The following is a 20,901-nucleotide window of genomic DNA, read 5'->3' as shown; positions in this document are numbered from 1 at the left end:
TTTTAGAGGATTACATGAACACAAAGGATAAACTCTTTGCAACATTCAGGGGAAGTTGGTGGAAATCTCATGCGTAAGAGGACCAGAGTGGAAGAAAAGTTTTAATAGCAAAGAACATGTAGCTGATTCACTTCATTGTGTAGCAGAAATTAACAACACTGTAAAGCAATTATATTCCATTTTTTTTTTTAAAAGAGCTGAATGAATCTAGAAGCTGGAAAGTTAACAGAGAATATGCTGCAGACACTGCAATCTTTTCACAATAAGTTTTTTTCTTACTGGTGGTAATAAAAATTATACCTCAAATTTGCCGGAGGGTCACATTTTGAGGGAGAAATAGTCATGAAATCATTAAATGATGATCTTCCTGGTCTCGTAATATCTTTGTAGCATAACAAAAGTTACGATCTGGGTCCTGTTTCTCTGCCTTTTTGGATGACTTTATTTTGTAAATTTATCGAGCAGCTATCAAACTTAGAAAATAATTCTTTCTATCAGTGTTTTTCAGTGCACTAGCCTCTCCAAAGAACTTTGTAGAAAACACCAATGCCTGTACCCCATCACTAAATATTTTGATTTATTTGGTCTAAGGTATATTCTAGGCATTGATATCTGTGATATTGATACTCTCCAGGTGATGCTTACATATAGCCAGAGCTGAGAATCACTCATTTATATCAACCAAGCATATCTTAAAGCTGTAACAATAATGATCAAACCTACTATTTGATAGGGCTTCCCTGGTGATTCAGACTGTAAACAATCTGCAGTGCAGGAGACCTAGGTTTGATCCCTGGATCAGGAAGATTTCCTGGAGATGGGAATGGCTGACCCACTTCAGTATTCTTGCCTGGAGGATTCCACAGATAGAGGAGCCTGGAGGGCTACAGTCCAAGGGGTTGCAAAGAGTCGGACATGACTGAACAACCAATATTTTCACACTATTTCACTTCACAACATGTCCACTGCCATAACACATTCTTTATCTGCTACTGGGAAGGAAGTGTTTTCATCAGTTTACAGATTTGAAGGATAGAGCATGGTTATAGTATTTGAACCCAAGTGTGATTTCAATCCTGAACTCTTTATGCTTTATTTATAACAGGAGGTCAATGTGGGAAGAAAGTCAGTGATTTGTACAAAGTCTTTCTGGACTTCTAGAACCCAAATAAAAGCATATGGTCCTTGGTGAGAGCAAAGGTAGAAGGACAGGATAGGATCTTTATCTTAAGGAATGAATCCATCAAGCCAAGGAAGCTCGATAAGCTGCCCATTGATCTTTGTTCAAAGAGCTGCACTCCACTCTAAAAGGTAGTACTCTAGGTGATGTCGCAGGTACTATGAGGAGTCATACTAACTTTTCCTCCTACTGTCAGGAATTCAGACCTACATGGCTCTTCTACTACAACATCTTTACATTTTAGAATTAATTTGATCCTAATTTTAAATCCCTTTAGTGATCTTTCAGGAACTTTAATCTCTTTAATGTAATCAGCCTTCATCAGGAAAGGGGAATTTATTAGTTACTAAAAAGAATAGCAGTGAAATTGTTAAAATCGTGTAATACATACAATAATAGTTCTTTTGGTGGTGTTGTTGTTGTTCGGTTGCTAAGTCATGTCTGACTCTTTGTGACCCATGAACCACAGCACACCAGCCTCCCCTATCCTTCACCATCTCCAGGAGTTTGCTCAAACTCATGTCCATGGAGTCAGTGATGCCATCCAAACACCTCATCCTCTGCACCCCCTTCTCCTCCTGCCTTCAATCTTTCCCAGCATCAGGGTCTTTTCCAAAGAGTCAGCTCCTCTCAGCAGGTGGCCAAAGTATAGGAGCTTCAGCTTCAGCATCAGTCCTTCCAATGGATAATCAGGGTTGATCTCTTTTAGTATTGACTGGTTTGATCTTTTGTGTAATTGTTATAATGGTAATGTACGCAAGGTATGGGGGACTTGCATGACACTCTAAACAATGCGGCCTTTATGCTTAAGTCAATAAAGGGGTGGGAGATAGTACTCTGGAATTTCAAACATGAGAGGGATAAGATCAGATATTTTATCTAAAATGAACATTTTCTGAGGCTACAAGGAGGCTGGATGGAGTAAAAGAGAGGGAGGGGACTCGTGACCAAGGGATCAATTGTTCTAGTACAGGAGGAAGATGATGAAGGTGATGGGGAGAAGGAGGTAGAATATGGAACATATTTAGAAGGCAGAATCTTCAGCATTCAGTAACTAATAAATTGGAAAGGTGAGGGAGAGTCAAGGAGATTCCTAGGTTTCTGGCTTGAGTAATTGAATGGTATTTCTAATTACCAAGACAGGGACCAGAGGAGAAACAGGTTGGTTGGAGGAAGGGTGAGGAGGAAGATGTAGTGTGTTAAGTTTGGCATGGAGATTGAATGACATCAGATGGGATCTTCATGAGATCACGAAACAGTGATTCAGGCTGAAGGAAGGTTTGGGAACCACCACTGTGATGTGGTGGGGGAGGTGACAGGGCTAGAATTAGGATTGGGAAGCACTGTATACTCTAGTAGTTTTGTCTAGATACCCTACCTCTAATAATACTGATGACGATTATCTGTAACATGGGGAATATTTCATGTGTCGGTGGTGAGCTGCTTAATGCCTTTAAGGCATTGTTGCATTTAACTATTCTCAAAACAACATGAGTTATGTGCTGTGACATTCCCATTTTACAGATACAGCAAACAGCAAGTTACTAAGTCTTCCACTAAACAACCTCATCCAGTATACTGGAATTTTCCATAGTTTTTTTTTTTATAATTCATTTATTTTTAATTAAAAAAATTTTTTTTAACTTTACAATACTGTATTTGTTTTGCCATACATCAACATGAATCCGTCACAGGTGTACATAAGTTCTCACCCCTGAACCCCCCTTCCACCTTCCTCCCCATATTAAGTGAAGTATAGTTGATTCACAAAGTTGTGTTGATTTCAGGTGTACACCTGAGATAGATATATATATATATATATATATATATATATAATATATATTATTTTTCAGAGATATAATCCTCTCCTTTTCTAAATTAATTTTTATTGGAGTATAGTTACTTTACAATGTTGTATTAGTTTCTGTTGTTCAGTCACTAAGTCGTGTCTGACTCTTTGCAACCCCATGGGCTGCAGCAAGCCAGGCTTCCCACTGTCCATCCCCCAGAGTTTGCTCAGGTTCATGTCCATAGAGTCAGTGATGCTATCCAACCATCTCATCCTCTGCCACCCTCTTCTTTTGCCTGTGAGTCTGTATTATACAGCAAAGTGAATCAGCCATACGTATACATGCATCCCCTCTTTTTTGGATTTCTTTCACATTCAAGTCACTGTAGAGTGAGCTATACAGTATGTTCTCATTAGTTATCTATTTTATACATAGTATCAGTAGTGTATATATATCAGTCTCAAGTATTTTATTCTCCCCCTTTACCTCAGCACAGTCTTTAGCACATTGAAAACATCCAATATGTGTTAGCTGAATAAATGGTGACATTTACATGTTACAGGATCACTCTTAAGACAAAAAAACGTGACTAACAGTCATGGGGAAAGTAGGGTGAAGCGATCTTTTTGGTGGAATCTTGCATTTATGATTTTGCATCTTGCATTTATGATTCTTGCCACTTCCTTGGTGGCTCAGATGGTAAACTGTCTGCCTGCTACACGGGAGACCTGGGTTTGATCCCTGGGTCAGGAAGATCCTCTGGAGAAGAAAATGGCAACCCACTCCAGTACTCTTGCTTGGAAAATTCCATGGATGGAGGAGCCTGGTAGGCTACAGTCCATGGGGTTGCAAAGAGTCAGACATGACTGAGTGACTTCACTTTCACTTTGCATTTATGAACGGTTGAAGAAACAGGTATAATTAACATAACAAAGTGATTTCTAACCTACTTCAGTCTTCAGGCCTCTTTATGGAATCTGATAGAAGCTATGGATCCTTTCCCCTGAGAAAGGCATGCTGAGGGACACAGACCCCCTTAAAATTTTAAATAGAGCTGAGGTTCATTGATTCTACTTGGGCTTAAGACACGCTTTGATACAGTCTTCAAACTCTTTATATGATTCCTTTTAAATTGCCCCCAATTCAATCGCAAAGATAATTTCTCTTATAGCCTATTACAGCCAAATTTTGATGTAGCTGGAATTAAGCATTAGAGCATTTTCTGAGGCATATATGTGATTTTTATTACCTCTCAATTCAGATTGAAACAAATCTAAGTCCTTTTCCAAATCTACTCATTGAAGATTTTAGAGAATTCTCAAAAGGGCATCTTGTACACTAAGAATATAAACAAATTGCAACCCCCTTCAGGAAATCATTGATTATTCATAAAGCTCAATTAATTCTTGTGTATATTTAATAACACACTCATATCTATGACTATTCCTTACAACCCAAACTAACTATGTGCTCAGGAATTGTAAATAGATTTTAATATCAGCCCGAGAGAAACATAATTAGGATAGGAATGTGCTGCCAAATAATTATATAACATACTACAAATTATCATCTAGTTAGTATAAATTGAGATTCATCACTATTACATTGTCAGAATTTATCCAAGTAATGAACTTATCATCAATTAAGTGTCTCAAAGACTACTAAAGGACTCTCAAAAACCTTAAAAAAGAATGAACTGCTTAATTATTTCCCCATTTCTTTGAAAGTCAACTAAGTACAAGGCCATGTGCAAGTTCTTTATGTCTAGACACTAGTAAGAGGATTCTTGCTTACTTATATGCATGGAAGCTCAGAGCTAAAGGGAAGATTAGCAACAATTAGAATAGAATCCAACAATCCTTTTTTACAGATGAGCTGACTGGGTTGACAGGCATAAACAGACTTGTTCAAAGTAGAACATTAAGAGGGTCTAAGAAATTCAGATCAATGGCACTTTAGACCCTGGTTTGAAATTCTAGCCCTAGCCCTGTAACCTCATTTTTCTCATCTGTCACATGGGATATTTTGAGACAGTAAAAAGATGTCATTTTAGTCAATACATAGCCTATTCTGACACACACATTTATATACCCAATAAGTGGTGTTTATTTTCTCCTATTAGGAGAAGACAAGAATTTGCAACTCACGACTTTCAGTCCAAGACTCTAGTCACAGTCCCTTACCACGTTAGAAATTAGCTTCATGATCTCCAACCAGTATATTGGCATTGGATAGCTAAACTCTTGTGACATTCAGTTTCAAGTTCTCTTATTGCCTTAAAGTGGCAAACATTTGGGGTTTTGTTATTGTCTTTGCTGTTGTGTCTTTATCACCTTCAATCAGTGCTCGACAAATAGGTGTTGGATGAAAGAATAAATTGCCCTACCGAGTCCCTACAATGTTCACTACTGGGCTTCAGTAGAAACAGCATTTCTTGCGGACTTGTGTAAACTAGAAATGATTGGATATCTGAGAATCAAGGGAAATAACCGCATTCAAGAAGTAGAAAGCTTAATTAAGTGTGTTCCAGGTGCCATTACTTGAAGAATCATTTGACATCTTGATGTACACAATAGCAGTAGAATAAGATACTTTCTTTTCCTTTTAAATCCTGAGACAAGTATCAAATCACAGCCTAGCCACTAGCTAGTTCTGTGACTTTGGGTAAGTTATGAAACCTCTCTGAGCTCTGTCAGTTTCATGTATGCAGAATTTTCTCATACAAATTAAATGAACGATTCATTTAACCTGCTTTGCACAGTACCTGGCACATGGTAAGTGTTGAGTAAAAGGTAGCTTCTATGATCTTTGACTTATTCTATGCATTCTATGACTAGAAATAATGGACTTGGGGATGACTTAGTGATGTAAGTTCCAAACACAGGTGTGCAACCTCTTATCATGTCAGTGTATACTGCTTAATTTGATGTCTTCTGTCCTAAGACATAAAGACTGATGGTGTTTCTGTCCTGTGAAAACATGAAATGAAACCCATCTAAAACGTGAAATTATACCCATCGAACTACTTCCTCTTGCCTTAGTCACAGCTGTTAGGCATAGCTTATATGAGGGAAAAAAAATCAATGCACAAAATTATTTGATTAATCAGCATTGCCACTGCACTTCCTAGCAGAGGGAAGCTGGGCATTAAAAAAAAAAAATGCATTTTCTGTCTGGCCTCATTTTTATGTTAATTGAAACAAAAGGAAAGGAAAAAAAAGCAACAAAAGCACACAAATGTTGATGGGAGAAAATGCAATATAATTCCACAAAATATTTTGGTACTAAAATGTTTTATGGAGACTAATGGTTCAATTATAGCTTAATGCTTATTGCCACGAGTGTTGTAAGGGAGGAAAACATCTCCCCTCTGATGTACTTGCTCATGTAAACAAGAGAGCAGGTTTCCTGAGTCAGAAACAGTATGTTCTCACTCACCCAGTGGCCACTCTCTAGCTCAGAAAATCGGTCCAGCCCTAGAGCAGTATCCCAGCTGGATGGAGCACCATTGCGTCCCCTCCCTCCCCATCAGAGGACCATTAAGTTTCCGCTACTTATGCTTGAAATACTGACTTGCTTTCTCAATCCTATTACAGGGTTTGAAAACAACTCTGCTCTTCTCCAAAGAAGCACGTTTATTTTCAGGTCGTGAAATGCATTTTATTAGCTCAAACGTATCACAGTTAATAATACAGGACTTTGGGGTTGAATGAAACCTTTCTTTTGAGGAAACTGAGGCACAGAGGACTTGTCCACTGTGCCTGACAGAGCTGAGAGTTCAGCATACTGAGTGGGGTAGAAGAAAGATTATTTATGAACAGCCTCAAGCACAGTTCTTGGAACATGTGTTTTGTTTATTCATTCAGTAGAAATGTATTGAGCCCTTATTGTGTGTTAACGTAATTGATATTGGGGATTTGGGAGAATGAGACAAAGAAGGCGTATATCCTCTTTTATAGAAGAGTATAGGAGGGGATGCGGATAACAAATGGATCAATGTCTTTAATTATAAATTTTTATTAGCGTTACAAAGCAACTAAGTAGAGCGCAAGGTCACAAGGGACGAGAAATGGTTTCCTTCTTTGGGACTTCCCTGGTGATCTGCCTTGCAAGGCAGGGAATGTGAGTTCGATCACTGGTGTGCTAAGTTGTTTCAGTCGTGTCTGAGTCTTTGAGACTCCATGGACTGTAGCCCACCAGGTTCCTTTGTTCATCAGATTCTCCAGACAAGAAAACTGGACTGGATTGCCATTTCTTCCTCTAGGAGATCTTCCCGACCCAGGGATCAAACCCATGTCTTCCACGTCTCCTGCATTGCAGGCAGATCCTTTACCCACTGAGCCACCTGGAAAGCCCCTTAATCCCTGGTGGGGGAACTAAAATCCCATAAGCTGTGTAGCAACTCAGCCTGCACATTGCAACTACTGAGCCCACATACTGCCACTAGAGAATCCATGCACTGCAACAAAAGATCCTGACTGTCACAATTAAGACCTGTTGCAGCCAAATAAATGAATATTTTTTTAAAAATGAGTTATTTCTTCTTTATCTCCCAGTGATTAATCACAATGGGTTAGGTGAGGCTGACTTTGGAAAAAGGTATTGGCAATTGCAAGTGCAAAAATCATACTGAAGAGAAAGAGGCCATGTTACATATCCAGGCAGAGTGTCCCTGAAATAGGGTATTGGAGACTGGCTAGAGGGGGGAGGGGGGGTTATATTACATAGGTCACAGGAGTTTGCATTAAGAGCATGTTCTGTTGATAAAATTAATACTGTCCCTGAGCTTCAATTTTCATTTGCAAAAAAAAAAAAAAAAAGATAGTACCAATTTTATCAAAGGCTCTAATGTTTATGAAAGGAGAATGTTGCTTATCACCCAGCATGGCACCAGACATATGTTTGGAATTCCCTGCCCAGAGTCCTCCTACCCTGTGCCTCATCTATAAATTCATCTGCCATCAGCTACTCTCTTGGTAGAATCACATTCCATGGGAATGAGCGGAGGTGAAAATGTGGCGGACAGTGAGGAGTCATGGGGAGGAGAAAGAGACCTGGGGGAGGTAGAAGTCAGGAGGAGCTGGTGACCTGGGATTTCGACATTAACGGTGGACTAAGCGGTGTGCAGCATCCTCTGAAAGCAGCAGGATGCCTGCTGGGAGGTGGTGGGGGGACAGGGGGTGAAGAAGACCCCTAGTGACCTGACGGTCCCATGTGTATGTTGACGCTTGTTGGGGCCACTCTCAGACTGCAGAAATTCACAAAGACAGTTTGTTCACACGAGAGCTCTGCTCCTCCGTAGCCTAATCAAGTCTTGACATTTGAATTTCTAACAAATTTTTGGGAAATAACTTTTCAGATTCTCATCATATAGTACTTGTTCAATATGAATAGAAATAATTACTTTGCTGAAGTGATTAGCATGCCCAAGAATGACTATAGACTTTCTCCCAGTTTTTACTTTTAGATAAATGTCAAATATCTTCCTTAAAGTGCATTGGATTTCTCTTTTCTAAAGAATCATTAAAAAGTGGTAAAATATGATGAAGGTGTAGGGAAGTATAGAAAAATAATGAGAAATGTGCATGAGAAGAAAGCCAAGTTGACCTGGCAGAGAAAATTTTCTCAGCAGTAATTGTAGTCACCAAAGAAGTAAAAGCTAATAATACTAATTCATCTAAAGGAGAAGAGCAGTAAGTGGTTGTATTTTCCCCAGACATTGCTGGAAGCCTAGTTCAGAATGGAAGGCTTCTCCATTCTGAAATGCAGGCCCTTTATGGTAAAGTAGACTCACAGTTTCTGAGATCAGGTGGTCTGCAGACCTAGTCCGGCAGTTCAGAGAGTGACCTTGTATGAAGCACTTAACCCATCTGAGTGTTGTCAACTCTGAAGTGAGAATGCCAAATTTACCTCAGGATAAACTGTGATAAACCAGGAAAAGCAGTCAATCCTAAAGGAAATCAACCCTGAATATTCACTGCAAGGACTGATGCTGAAGCTGAATCTCCAATACTCTGACCAACTGATGGAGTGAGCCTACTCATTGGAAAAGGCCCTGATGTTGGGAAAGATTGAAGGCAGGAGGAGAAGAGTGCGGCAGAGGATGAGATGGTTGGACGGCATCACTGACTCAATGGACGTGAAATTGAGCAATCTTTGGGAGAAAACTTTGGGAGATAGTGAGGGACAGGGAAAACTTTGGGAGATAGTGAAGGACAGGGAAACCTAGCATGCTGCAGTCCACGGAGTCCCAAAGAGTTGGATGTGACTTAGCGACTAAACAACAATAACAACAACCTGAGATGACATGAGATGACATACAGGGTGTCAGATACCATCTTTGGTGTCTCTGTGAAAGAGATGAGTCTCTTTCCTTCCTTTCTTTCCCTCAGGAGAAAGAGATAGGTTAAGTGGTGGCTGGAGTAGGACCCTAGACTCCTGAATCCTCAAACTCCCTAGAGATACTCTGCAGACATGCAGGAAAGGTCTCAGAAAAAGCTTCTATATGTAGTTGCCCAGGGATAATGGAGCAAGTTCAGCTGAGTCACATAGAGTATCCATTCACACAGGGTGCCCCACTTTGCCCAGAATAGAAAGTCCTAAGGCCTTTTTTATAACTTTTCAAACCATGACAGATTCTTGGAGGTCCAAATGAAGCCCATCCAACCAACCTGGGTCCTTTGCTTTGATTGCAAAAATGGGTAATACTTCTACCCCATGCAGTAAGATAAGGGTTTCATGTTGGAACCTTTTAAAAAGGTTCCCCTCCCCTCCCAATTTTTTCAGATCTTTGGTCTATAACAAAGAGGGGATGAACAGTCTCTTCAGTTGCTTTCCCTCAGCTCCATAGCCAGTTGTACCATTCAGATGAGTAGGGAAGGCAAATGCAAGATAAAACATGATAAGACAGGATGGAGAAAGAAGTGTTTGGGTCAATGACTTAGGCAAAACTGAACTGATTCTATTTTTCTTTGCCCCTATCAGACAATCCTTGAGAGGGCTCATCTTGGATGATTTTCTGTTTTATTTTCATTTAAAAATTTTCCTTTGAATGATGTAATCTCTATTCTACAAGGAAAGGATCACTTGTAATCAAAGGAACTGTATATCCACATTTAGCAAAATAGAGCAGAAGCTAGCAGCCCCTTGCATGACCACCAGACATTTCTCTTGCCTGTTCTAAGCCTGCCCTTTGGGAGAGATATGACCAGTTATGTGAGCCAAATAGATTTCTAACCAAGAGAAGCCTCATCAGCAAATCATCCCCTTAAATGTAACAGAAGTCCCTGGCTTCACTTATAAAAGACTCTTGGGATAGGATGCTTCTTTGCATTTTGAGGGCTCCGCATAAAATCTGGGTGTTTTTCTCAGTTCTGGTCCACACTCCATTACACACTTTAATGACTGCATTAAAATTCTCAAATGAAGCTTTGGGATAAAGGGCAGCTGATTATATTTATTCACCTTTCAGTGCTGACATCACTGCAATATGCTTGCTTTCTTTACTGAAAGGTACTTATAATATCCAAAGACGTGTTAATGGAACTATAGTTTAGAAGTAAGTAACGGCTAGTCTGCCTAACTGGAGAAGAAGCGTGTCACAGTGGAAAAACCACCAGGTGGGATAAAGGAGGCTGAGTTCTAGTTCTTGGCTGGGTCACTATGGAAAGTCATGTTACCTCCTATAAAGTGAGAGGATTCACTTTGATGATGTCTATGATTGTTTTCAGTGGCAATTTTAAATTCATCCTGTGACTCAATGGCTTCCAAGAAATGCCCTTCAGGTATTAGATATAAGACTGGAGAGTCAAGCAGGACGACTGTGCCAAGAGATCTCTTCCAAGTTACTCAGAAATCCACAGCTCTGCACCTGCATGGAGGGGTTGGTCTACTTGTGAAATTAGTGTGCATTACCAGTCAACCACACAGCTCACCCAATATCTTTTAAACTAGTAAGTAAGTAAATATGTGTTAGTTACTCAGTCGTGTCTGATTCTCTGTGACTCCATGGACTCATCTGTCTATGGAATTCTCCAGGCAAGAATCTAGAGTGGGTAGCTATTTCCTTCTTCAGGGGATCTTCCCTACCCAGGGATGGAAACTGAGTCTCCTGAACTGCAGGCAGATTCTTTACCCTCTGAGCCACCTGGGAAGCCTGCAGAGTGCAATAACACCTTGTGCCATTTTAGATAAAAACATTGCCTCAGGCGACAGTGACCACTTGAAAATCAGAAAGTCACTAGTCTGGTCATGTAAATATAACCTGGTTACTTTTGCCTACTTTCCTTCAATTCAATTCCCTGACTCTTATTAATGCTTCTATTTTATTGTTATTATTTTATTAGCATTTGTTGAGGTAGAGTTGCTTTACAATGTGGTGTTAGTTTCCGCTGTACAGCATGACTCAGCTACATGTATATATATATATATATATCCCCTCCCTCATGCACCCCAATGTTTACAGTAGCACTATTTACAATAGCCAGAGCTATATTCACTCTTAAATTGAATGGATAAAGATGTGGTACATATATTCAATGGACTATTACTCAGCCATAAAAAGGAACAAAGTCAGGTCATCTGTAAACCTAGAGACTATCTTACAGAGCGTAGTAAGTCAGAAAGAGAAAAGCAAATATCTATATTAACAATGTATGTGGAATGCTTCTATTTTAAACCCCCAGCTTGCTTTTCCCATTGTCTTTGTCTATGCTAGACAAGGCATTTCTCAAGGCATTGTAGGCTAAATAGTCCTCTGTTGCAGATGGGGGAGGGGTGTGGACTTTGTGCCTTATAGGATGTTTAGCAGCATCCTTGGGGTCAAACTACTAGCTGTCGGTGGAGTGCCACTGTCCCCTGTACGACGACCAGAAATGTCTCCAGACATCTAGAAGTCCCTGAGGGGTGAAATCACTCTGATTTGAGAGCCACTACTTCACTTTCACGTTTCACTTTAATGCATTGGAGAAGGAAATGGCAACCCACTCCAGTGTTCTTGCCTGGAGAATCCCAGCAACGGGGGAGCCTGGGGGACTGCTGTCTATAGGGTCGCACAGAGTCGGACATGACTGAAGCAACTTAGCAGCAGCAGCAGCAGTCTAGGTTTCAGAGAAGACAATAGCAACCCACTCCATTACTCTTGCCTGGAAAGTCCCATGGGCAGAGAAGCCTGGTAGGCTGCAGTCCATGGGGTTGCGAAGAGTCAGACATGACTGAGCAACTTCACTTTCACTTTTCACTTTCATGCTTTGGAGAAGGAAATGGCAACCCACTCCAGTGTTCTTGCCTGGAGAATCCCAGCGACGGGGGAGCCTGGTGGGCTGCCATCTATGGGGTCACACAGAGTCGGACACGACTGAAGCGACTTAGCAGTAGCAGCAGCAGCAGTCTAGGTTTAATCTTTTTTTTTTTCCCTTTTAATTCTGAACTTTCTTGGGCAATGCTACATCCCGAAATGTCCAGAAAGTACTACTCTGTTGTTATCACTCTTAACATTACATTCATCTTTCATTTATATAAGGTTTCGCAATTTATCAAGTGTTTTCACCCACATTATCCATGGAGATCAAGGCATGGCAGCTCCTGGTATGGAACAAATGAGGAGAGAGAAGCATCTTTTCTGTGACTTGTCCCTGTTTCCCTTTTTTACCACACTTGAAATCTTGCATGTTTCACAGAAGAGGACTTGCCATGAGGAAGACATATTTAGGAAAAGTCAGGCACTGTATAAATAAAATCTGGTGGATTTCTGAGACATAAAATAAAAGAGATGCTTTATCACCTTGAAATGATACTCATCTCAATGTCTGCTGGCAAGATCTACTAATCTCTCAAGAAGGACACAGGACCATACCAACAGCTGGTTTCAAAGAAACCTGAGCCCAGTGGCTCTTTAAAAGGGTTCTGAAAACTGCAATCTTCAGCCTAAATGAACTGCTGGAGTTTTACCATGCTGCACTCAGTGATACCGGATGGCATTTTTGAGAAAGAGAAATGAACACATTCCCCTCCTTTTCTCTTCCTCCCTCCGCCTCTTACCTGCTTAAGGATCTCAGCGGCTGTTTCATGCGAACAATCAAATATCACGTAGAACTCCTTGCCTTTCTTCATTTCCTTGAGTAACGGCTTAGCATCTTTATTCCCAGAGGGCAGCTGGCGGATTTTGATTTTAATATTATATCTGGAGGGAGCTTTGATGAGCTCTTGCAGGCGAATGAGACCTAGAAAATGACATTCAATCAGGCAACAGACTGTCCTGTCCAGAGTATTTGTTTATTGCCATTTACAGTCAAACTCATATCATTCCCCCAATATATCAAGAGGCCACCTACCTAAAGGTTGCATTATTGACTGCTCATTTATCATTCTTGCTTCTATGGTGGATCATACTATATTTTCCTTTTGTGGGTATATGTGGCTAGAAGCACAATTTTCCCAAGAGGATTTTGAATTTTTTTTAGAATGCAGTTGTCCTCTCCAGCTTTCACCACAAATCGTTAGCAAATCAAGTCAATAACTGTAAAACTTTAGTAAACAAAATTTGCTTGATGTTTTCAAAGGTCCTTGAGGTAATGGATATACCGTCTTACTTAAAAACAAACAAACAAACAGCAAAATACTAGAATTTCTTGGGACTATAAACCTCTGTAACCCTTTCATCAAACATTTATATATAACATACTGTTTTGCAGTTAATTGGTTGGGCTGTTCTATATCATCTTTCAGTTCCTGCCATATAAGCTATTTATAAATGGCTTGTTTTTTCTTTCTAATATAATTGAATATTGAATGGGAAAATACTTTCCTGATTAAAAGAAAAGACCACTGAATATTTAAAAAGTCATGATAATAAGGGCAGAAGCATATTCTTTAAAAAATCTACCATTTGGTGCTTATAGGAGTGTATACAGCTAACTCAACTAACTTGAGGAATGTTTAATTCACCACAAAAATAAATCCAGTGAACTGCACCATTGTTTCAAACAGAAGTGTTTTACTAAGGCAAGAAAAACAGCTATATAAAGCCTGAGCCTTATTTCCCTAATGTTAACTGGTGTTTGTTACACTGCGCGATGTTGGCTCTTACTCAAGGACTCCCACTGGAAAATTGAATATTTTTTTTTTTTTACTACACAGTCTGTGCCTTCAGGATGTGTCAGCTTCAAGTAATCAATAGGAAATATTAAGCTTTGTCACTCTTCAGATAGAAATCGTGGTATGCACCATGCAAGATAGCATATACACGCTGGCTACCTCTGGACTTGAGGCACTTCTTTCATTTTTTTGTTTTGTTTATTTAGTTATTTGTAAGAATCTGCCTGCGGTGAAGGAGACCCAGTTTCTTTCCCCAGGTTGGGAAGATCCCCTGGAGAAGGAAATGGCAACCCACTCCAGCGTTCTTGCCTGGGAAATCCCATGGACAGAGGAACCTGGGGGCTACACTCCATGGGGTCACAAAGAGTCGGACACGACTGAGCGACTAACACTCTCACTTTTACCCTTCCCCCTAGAAGCTACATTTTTGTGTCTAAAATGTTATGAGTTCTCTCACACCTTGGGTAAGTGTGGTTCTGAAGTACAGTAAATTTGAGAGAAAGTTACTCTTCAGGGTTAAATGAACCAGCACAAGGAAAGAAGGAGTTGTAGAATCATATCGAAATTTAGTGCTCATTATCCTTCTTCATTTTTTAACTTCCTGGGAACTTGCTTCTTTTCAAGTCAGTGTGATTGAAGTCTCCCAGGTACTGATGTGGTTGAAGGCTCCCAGTTACCTCACCTACTTCCTCAGTGGCTCAGTGGTTCAGCAGGTAAAGAATCTGCTTGCAATGCAGGAGACACAGGAGATGCCAGTTTGATCCCTGGGTTGGGAAGATACCTTGGAGGGAGAAGTGGCAAACCACTCCAGTATTCTTGCCTGGAGAATCCTATGGACAGAGGAGCCACGGGCTACACCCACGGGCTGTTACTTGTCCTCTTACTTCCAGAATCACTTGTCCTGAGCACTTGGTGGGTAACTAGAACAAAACTGAGGACACTGACTTGTGCATTTGTTCCTCTTTACAATAACCCTGTGAAGAAAGTGTTTTCATCTTCATTATTTTACATACGAAAATCAAGGCTCAGAGTAATGAAGTAACTTACTCATGGTTACAATGTTAGGAGGAGCCGTGGATTCAAATTGCCTGTGGGTCCAGCTCTCAGTCTTTCCATGTCACCATCATGCATTGCAAATACAAATTTGTTGATGCTTGAGGGAACAGGTATAACTTCGGATTATTTGATGGGATGGGGAAAAAGTTGAAAGAGGTACCCACTCTCCTTTCTTCTTTACTCTAGGCTGCTTGCGAGTCTCTTCCATAATTTTTTTTTTCCCCTATTGCCTTCTTGCTTTATAATCAGATTTTTTTTTTTTTAATTTGAGCATGGCCACAAGGGAGATCAACGTGGCCTTTAAATAAAATAAGCAAAAATTTTAAGAATTTCATTTCATATGCTGCCACAAGCCACTCTTTTGTTCTTTGCTAAATGGAATGTCAGTCTTGAAGTGCATCTTCCCAGACACATTAAGAGCCTTTAAAGTTGAATGCTTTCTCTCCCTTCATTCATTCATGTTTATGGGAAAACATTTCCTGGTTGTTCACTGTATGCCAAGTACCACACTAAGAGTTGGAAACACATGAATACATCTTGCTTTAAGGTTTTCACAGCTCATAGAAGGATTTCATCCCATCAAATCTTGTGATGTACATGGACAGCTCTTATTACTTAATTTCATAAATTATGACCCAAGGCTAATTGGGGCTGGACCAACTTGCTCAACGTTGTTAAGGCTTACTGTTATTCAGTCACTAAGTCATGTCTAACTCTTTGGGACCCCATGGACTGCAGTATGCCAGGCTTCCCTGTCCTCCACTATCTCCCTGAATTTGCTAAAGCTCATGTTCACTGAGTCAGTGATGCTATCTAATCATCTCACCCTCTGCTGCCCTCTTCTCCATTTGCCTTCAATCTTTCCCAGCATCAGGGTCTTTTCTAATGAGTTGGCTGTTCTCATTGGTGGCCAAAGTACTGGAGCTTCAGCTTCAGCATCAGTCCTTACAATGAGTATTCAGGGTTGATTTCCCTTAGGATTGACTGGTTTCATTTCCTTGCTGTCCAAGGGACTCTCAAGAGTCCTCTCCAGCACCATAGTTTGAAAGCATCAATTCTTAGGCACTCAGTCTTCTCTATGGTCTAACTCTCACATCTGTACATGACTACTGAAAAAAAAAAAAAACACATAGCTTTGACCATAAGGACTTTGTTGGCAAAATAATGTCTTAACTTTTTAATGCACCATCTAGGTTTGTCATAGCCTTCCTTCCAAGAAGCAATTGTCTTCTAATTTCATGGCTGCAGTCACCATCTGCAATGATTCTGGAGCTTAAGAAGAGAAAATCTGCCCCTGCTTCCACTTTTTCCCCTTCTATTTGCCATGAAGTGATGGGACCCAATGGCATGATCTCAGTTTTTTTAACGTTGAATATGGTTACTGAGTGAGTTGACTCATGGGGTCTCAAAGAGTCAGACACGACTGAGCTACTGAACTGAACTGAACTGATGGCTACTGGGAGGCAGATATAGGGCATAAAGCCAGGTTCACCTCTGACTGCTCAATCCAGGGCTCTTTTCACCAAATCAATCACCCCTCCTGACTATAGAACAAAAGACTTGTTCCAAATAGGAAAAGTAGTCAAGGCTGTATATTGTCACCCTGCTTATTTAACTTATATGCAGAATACATTATGAGAAATGCTGGACTGGAAGAAGCACAAGCTGGAATCTAGATTGCCGGGAGAAATATCAATAACCTCAGATATGCAGATGACACCACCCTTATGGCAGAAAGTGAAGAGGAACTAAAAAGCCTCTTGATGAAAGTGAAAGTAGAGAGTGAAAAAGTTGGCTTAAAGCTCAACATTCAGAAAACGAAGATCATGGCATCTGGTCCCATCACTTCATGGCAAATAGATGGGGAAACAGTGGAAACAGTGTCAGACTTTATTTTTTTGGGCTTCAAAATCACTGAAGATGGTGACTGCAGCCATGAAATTAAAAGACGCTTACTCCTTGGAAGGAAAGTTATGACCAACCTAGATAGCATATTGAAAAGCAGAGACATTACTTTGCCAACAAAGGTCCATCTAGTCAAGGCTATGGTTTTTCCAGTAGTCATGTATGGATGTGAGAGTTGGACTGTGAAGAAAGCTGAGTGCTGAAGAATTGATGCTTTTGAACTGTGGTGTTGGAGAAGACTCTTGAGAGTCCCTTGAACTGCAAGGAGATCCAACCAGTCCATTCTAAGGAGATCAGTCCTGGGATTTCTTTGGAAGGACTGATGCTAAAGCTGAATCTCCAGTACTTTGGTCACCTCATTGGCCAAAGTACTAGAGGAAGAGTTGACTCATTGGAAAAGACTGATGCTGAGAGGGATTGAGGGCAGGAGGAGAAAGGGACAACAGAGGATGAGATGGCTGGATGGCATCGATGGACGTGAGTCTGAGTGAACTCCGGGAGTTGGTGATGGACAGGGAGGCCTGGCGTGCTGCAGTTCATGGGGTCGCAAAGAATCGGACACGACTGAGCAACCAAACTGAACTGAACTGAACTGAACTATGAAATTTAAGATCAAATATTTAACTGACTGAATGACTAACTATATAAATAAATATCTGTGTAAATAAATAGAGAGAAAGAAAGAAATTTAGACCAGCATAAAACATTCAGCCTTTATTTGGCAAATGAATCCATTAATAAACAGGCTCCCTCCTCCAAAAAAGTAACTGTGAGCTTCCACAATTGTTTCATAAAATAAAGTTTTTAATATTAAGAGAAAGGAGAACTCAGTACAAAAGACTAGCTTTTAATTGGGCTAAATTCATCTTTTGGAGAAACTCACTGCTAAACCCTAATTTACTCATTTTGTCCTTATACAGGTGAATTTGCCTCAGGAAAGAGAGCATCAGCAGATTTAAAGATTACAGACCCAAGATGCAGAAAGAATAAAGAGCAAGGAGGGGGAGGTTTACATTTCTCTTCCAAAGCAATTGTTTGCTTTCAAAAAAAGGAAAAAACAACCTTTCTGCCTTCATTAACAAACAGCAGAATTTACAATTTGAAAGGCTTTTTTAGTTCACAGGAGACAAACATTTAGAGAAGACTTCCCTTTTGTTTGCATTTTGCAGCAATCCATTAATCGTTTACATCTCATTGTAAAGAAGCTAAAACTTGTTTTTAAACTAGTCATTACTTCAGGGAAAGATAATTGATTTGGACTGCTGCTGCTGCTGCTAAGTTGCTTCAGCCGTGTCCAACTCTGTGCGACCCCATAGACCCCATAGGGAGCCCACCAGGCTCCCCCGTCCCTGGGATTCTCCAGGCAAGAACGCTGGAGTGGGTTGCCAATGCAACCCAATGCAGGAAAGTGCAAAGTGAAAGCAAAGTCACTCAGTCGTGTCTGACTCTTCGCGACCCCATGGACTTCAGTCTACAGGCTCCTCCGTCCATGCGATTTTCCAGGCAAGAGTATTAGAGTGAGGTGCCATTGCCTTTTCCATTGATTTGGACACTACTCCTAATTTTGCTGTGCTACCCTAACAGTGCAGTTGGTAAAGAAGCCACTTGTAATGCAGGAGACCTCAGTTTGATTCCTTGGTCGGTAAGATCCCCTGGAGAAGGGAACAGCTACCAACTCCAGTATTCTGGCTGGGAGAATTCCATGGGTTGTATAGTCCATGGGGTTGGAAGAGTTGGACGTGACCTAACTTTTCACTTCACTTCCTTTTTGCTAATGGTCCTCCTTTGTGAGGATGACAGCCCTGCCCGTCAGCCAGTGCTTCCAGGATTGGAGTCCAGTTGGAGAGATGGTAAGGGTGCAGGCAAACCTGGCCATGGTGATGGGTTTTCTAGCCCACTGAGTAGTTTGTCATTGTTTAGTCACCCTGTCATGTCTGACTCTTTGTGACCCCATGGACTGTAGCCTGCCAGGCTCCTCTGTCCATGGGATTTCCTAGGCAAGAATACTGGAGTGGCTTGCCATTTCCTTCTCCAGGGGATCTGCCGAAACCAGGAATAAAATTGGTGTCTCCTGCACTGCAGGAGGATTCTTTACCACTGAGCCACCCAGGAAGCCCGGTGATGCTCCAAAAACCTTAAAAATGCAGAAATGGAGGCAACCAAACAAACCCAACCGAGGGACATTCTAAGGTAAAATTGCTGTGGACTCTTCAAAAATGTTAAAGTCATGAAAGACAAGGAAAAGTCAAATTGCTTTAGACCAAAAGAGACTAAAAGGACATGACCAATAAATGCAATGAGAGATCCTGAATTTTTTAAAAATGCAATTGGGATAATTAGAGAAACTGGCATATCATATATCTGTATTGATATTAATATTGATATTGATGTATAAAAATTGTATCAATGTTAAGTTTCCTATATTTGATCATTGTAGTGTGGTTATAAAAATGGAAGATCCTTGGTCTTAGGAAATATACACTAATTTATTTAGAAGTAGAATAGTCATGCTATCTGCCACTTACTTTCAAATAGTTCAACAACACTGCTACTTGTTGTTGCTGCTTTTGCACTGAGAGACTCTGTAGAATATTAAATCAAATGTGGGCAAATGAGGAGGTAAAGTGAAGTTGCTCAGTCGTGTCCGACTCTTTGTGATCCCATGGACTGTAGCCTACCAGGCTACTCCATCCATGTCCATGGAATTTTCCAGGCAAGTATACTGGAGAGGGTTGCCATTTCCTTCTCCATGGAATCTTCCCGACCCAGGGATCGAACCCAGGTCTCCCACATTGCAGGCGGACGTCTTACCATCTGAGCTACCAGGGAAGCCCAGGGCAAATGATGACAGCTGCTAAACTTAGATGTAGGAGGTATAGGAGTTCACTGTGTATTTCTTGCCATTTTTCTCTAAGTTCAAATCTTTCTCAATAAAAAGACAAAACATGAGCCTCCTTCCTCCACTCCCACCTCCAGCAATGCAATGATGGTAAACTGCACCTGTGGTTTTGAAAAGCGTTTGCTTGAGAGCAAGGAGCCTGTTTATTCCCTATGAGTTTAAGCTGGGCTCTGCACATAGAGATAAGTTTCAAAAGTGTCCAAGTGGCCAATTCTAAACACTTTCTTGGGCCATCTATCTGCTCCGTGTACTCAGACATGACACAGAAAAATGCTGATTTGCATGCACATCAACTCTGGGAACAGGTGGAGCATATGGAGGAGAAAAAAAGAACCTGCTATTTCCAGTAGAAGTTTAAAAATTCCCCTGCCTTTTCCTTAAATAATATTAAACTTTGCTATTTGCATTGCCCCTTCTTATGAAGTATCCTACATGTCTTATAAATAGCTCAGTAAACCTCAGAAGATACCTCTGTGGTGGTTAGGTGTCAGTCCTATTTTACAGTAAGGAAAGTGAGGTAGAGTGAGGTTAATTGTTTGAATTGGCCCTGAAAATGAGTCACAGATGCCAGGCATTGGAAGAGACCTTAAAGGTCAGACCCCTCCTTGATGCATGAATCCCCTCTACACAGCTGCTGCTGAACATCTATTAGTTTGGGAAATTCTCTACCTCACTTTTTGCAGCTCAATCCATTTTTGGACAGCTCCAGTTATATTTAATGAGCAGCAGTTCAAAGGAAAGGTACCTAGGTTTTCTGAAGTCTTAATCCAATTCCCTGTTCATTTATATGTACCACATCAGTGGATTTGATGTCATAAAAATGAATGTGATGGGATCCAAAGATAAGATCACACATTTTAAATATTAATTTCATCTTCATGTGAACTTGGAAACACGCAAAATGGCATTTCACAAACATGTTAGTATATTAATACATCCAAATTTAATAGGATTCTTAAGGGGATCTATATACTCTC

The 20,901-nt window shown here is 40.5% G+C and overlaps 1 protein-coding gene across 1 annotated transcript in view; it reads right to left on the bottom strand.

The window, feature by feature from the left end:
* Positions 1-20,901, bottom strand: part of GRIK1 (glutamate ionotropic receptor kainate type subunit 1) — a 450,348-nt gene that overhangs the window by 121,582 nt on the left and 307,865 nt on the right. Inside the window, exon 4 of the mRNA XM_069577980.1 lies at positions 13,009-13,190. Coding sequence (XP_069434081.1) covers positions 13,009-13,190 — 182 coding nt within the window. The remainder of the gene's footprint in view (positions 1-13,008; positions 13,191-20,901) is intronic.

Source organism: Ovis canadensis, chromosome 1 (genome assembly GCF_042477335.2).
Source record: "Ovis canadensis isolate MfBH-ARS-UI-01 breed Bighorn chromosome 1, ARS-UI_OviCan_v2, whole genome shotgun sequence".
Classification (NCBI taxonomy): domain Eukaryota; kingdom Metazoa; phylum Chordata; class Mammalia; order Artiodactyla; family Bovidae; genus Ovis; species Ovis canadensis.
Note: the sequence above shows the minus strand (reverse complement) of the source record. Positions and strands in the feature narration are given on the sequence as shown.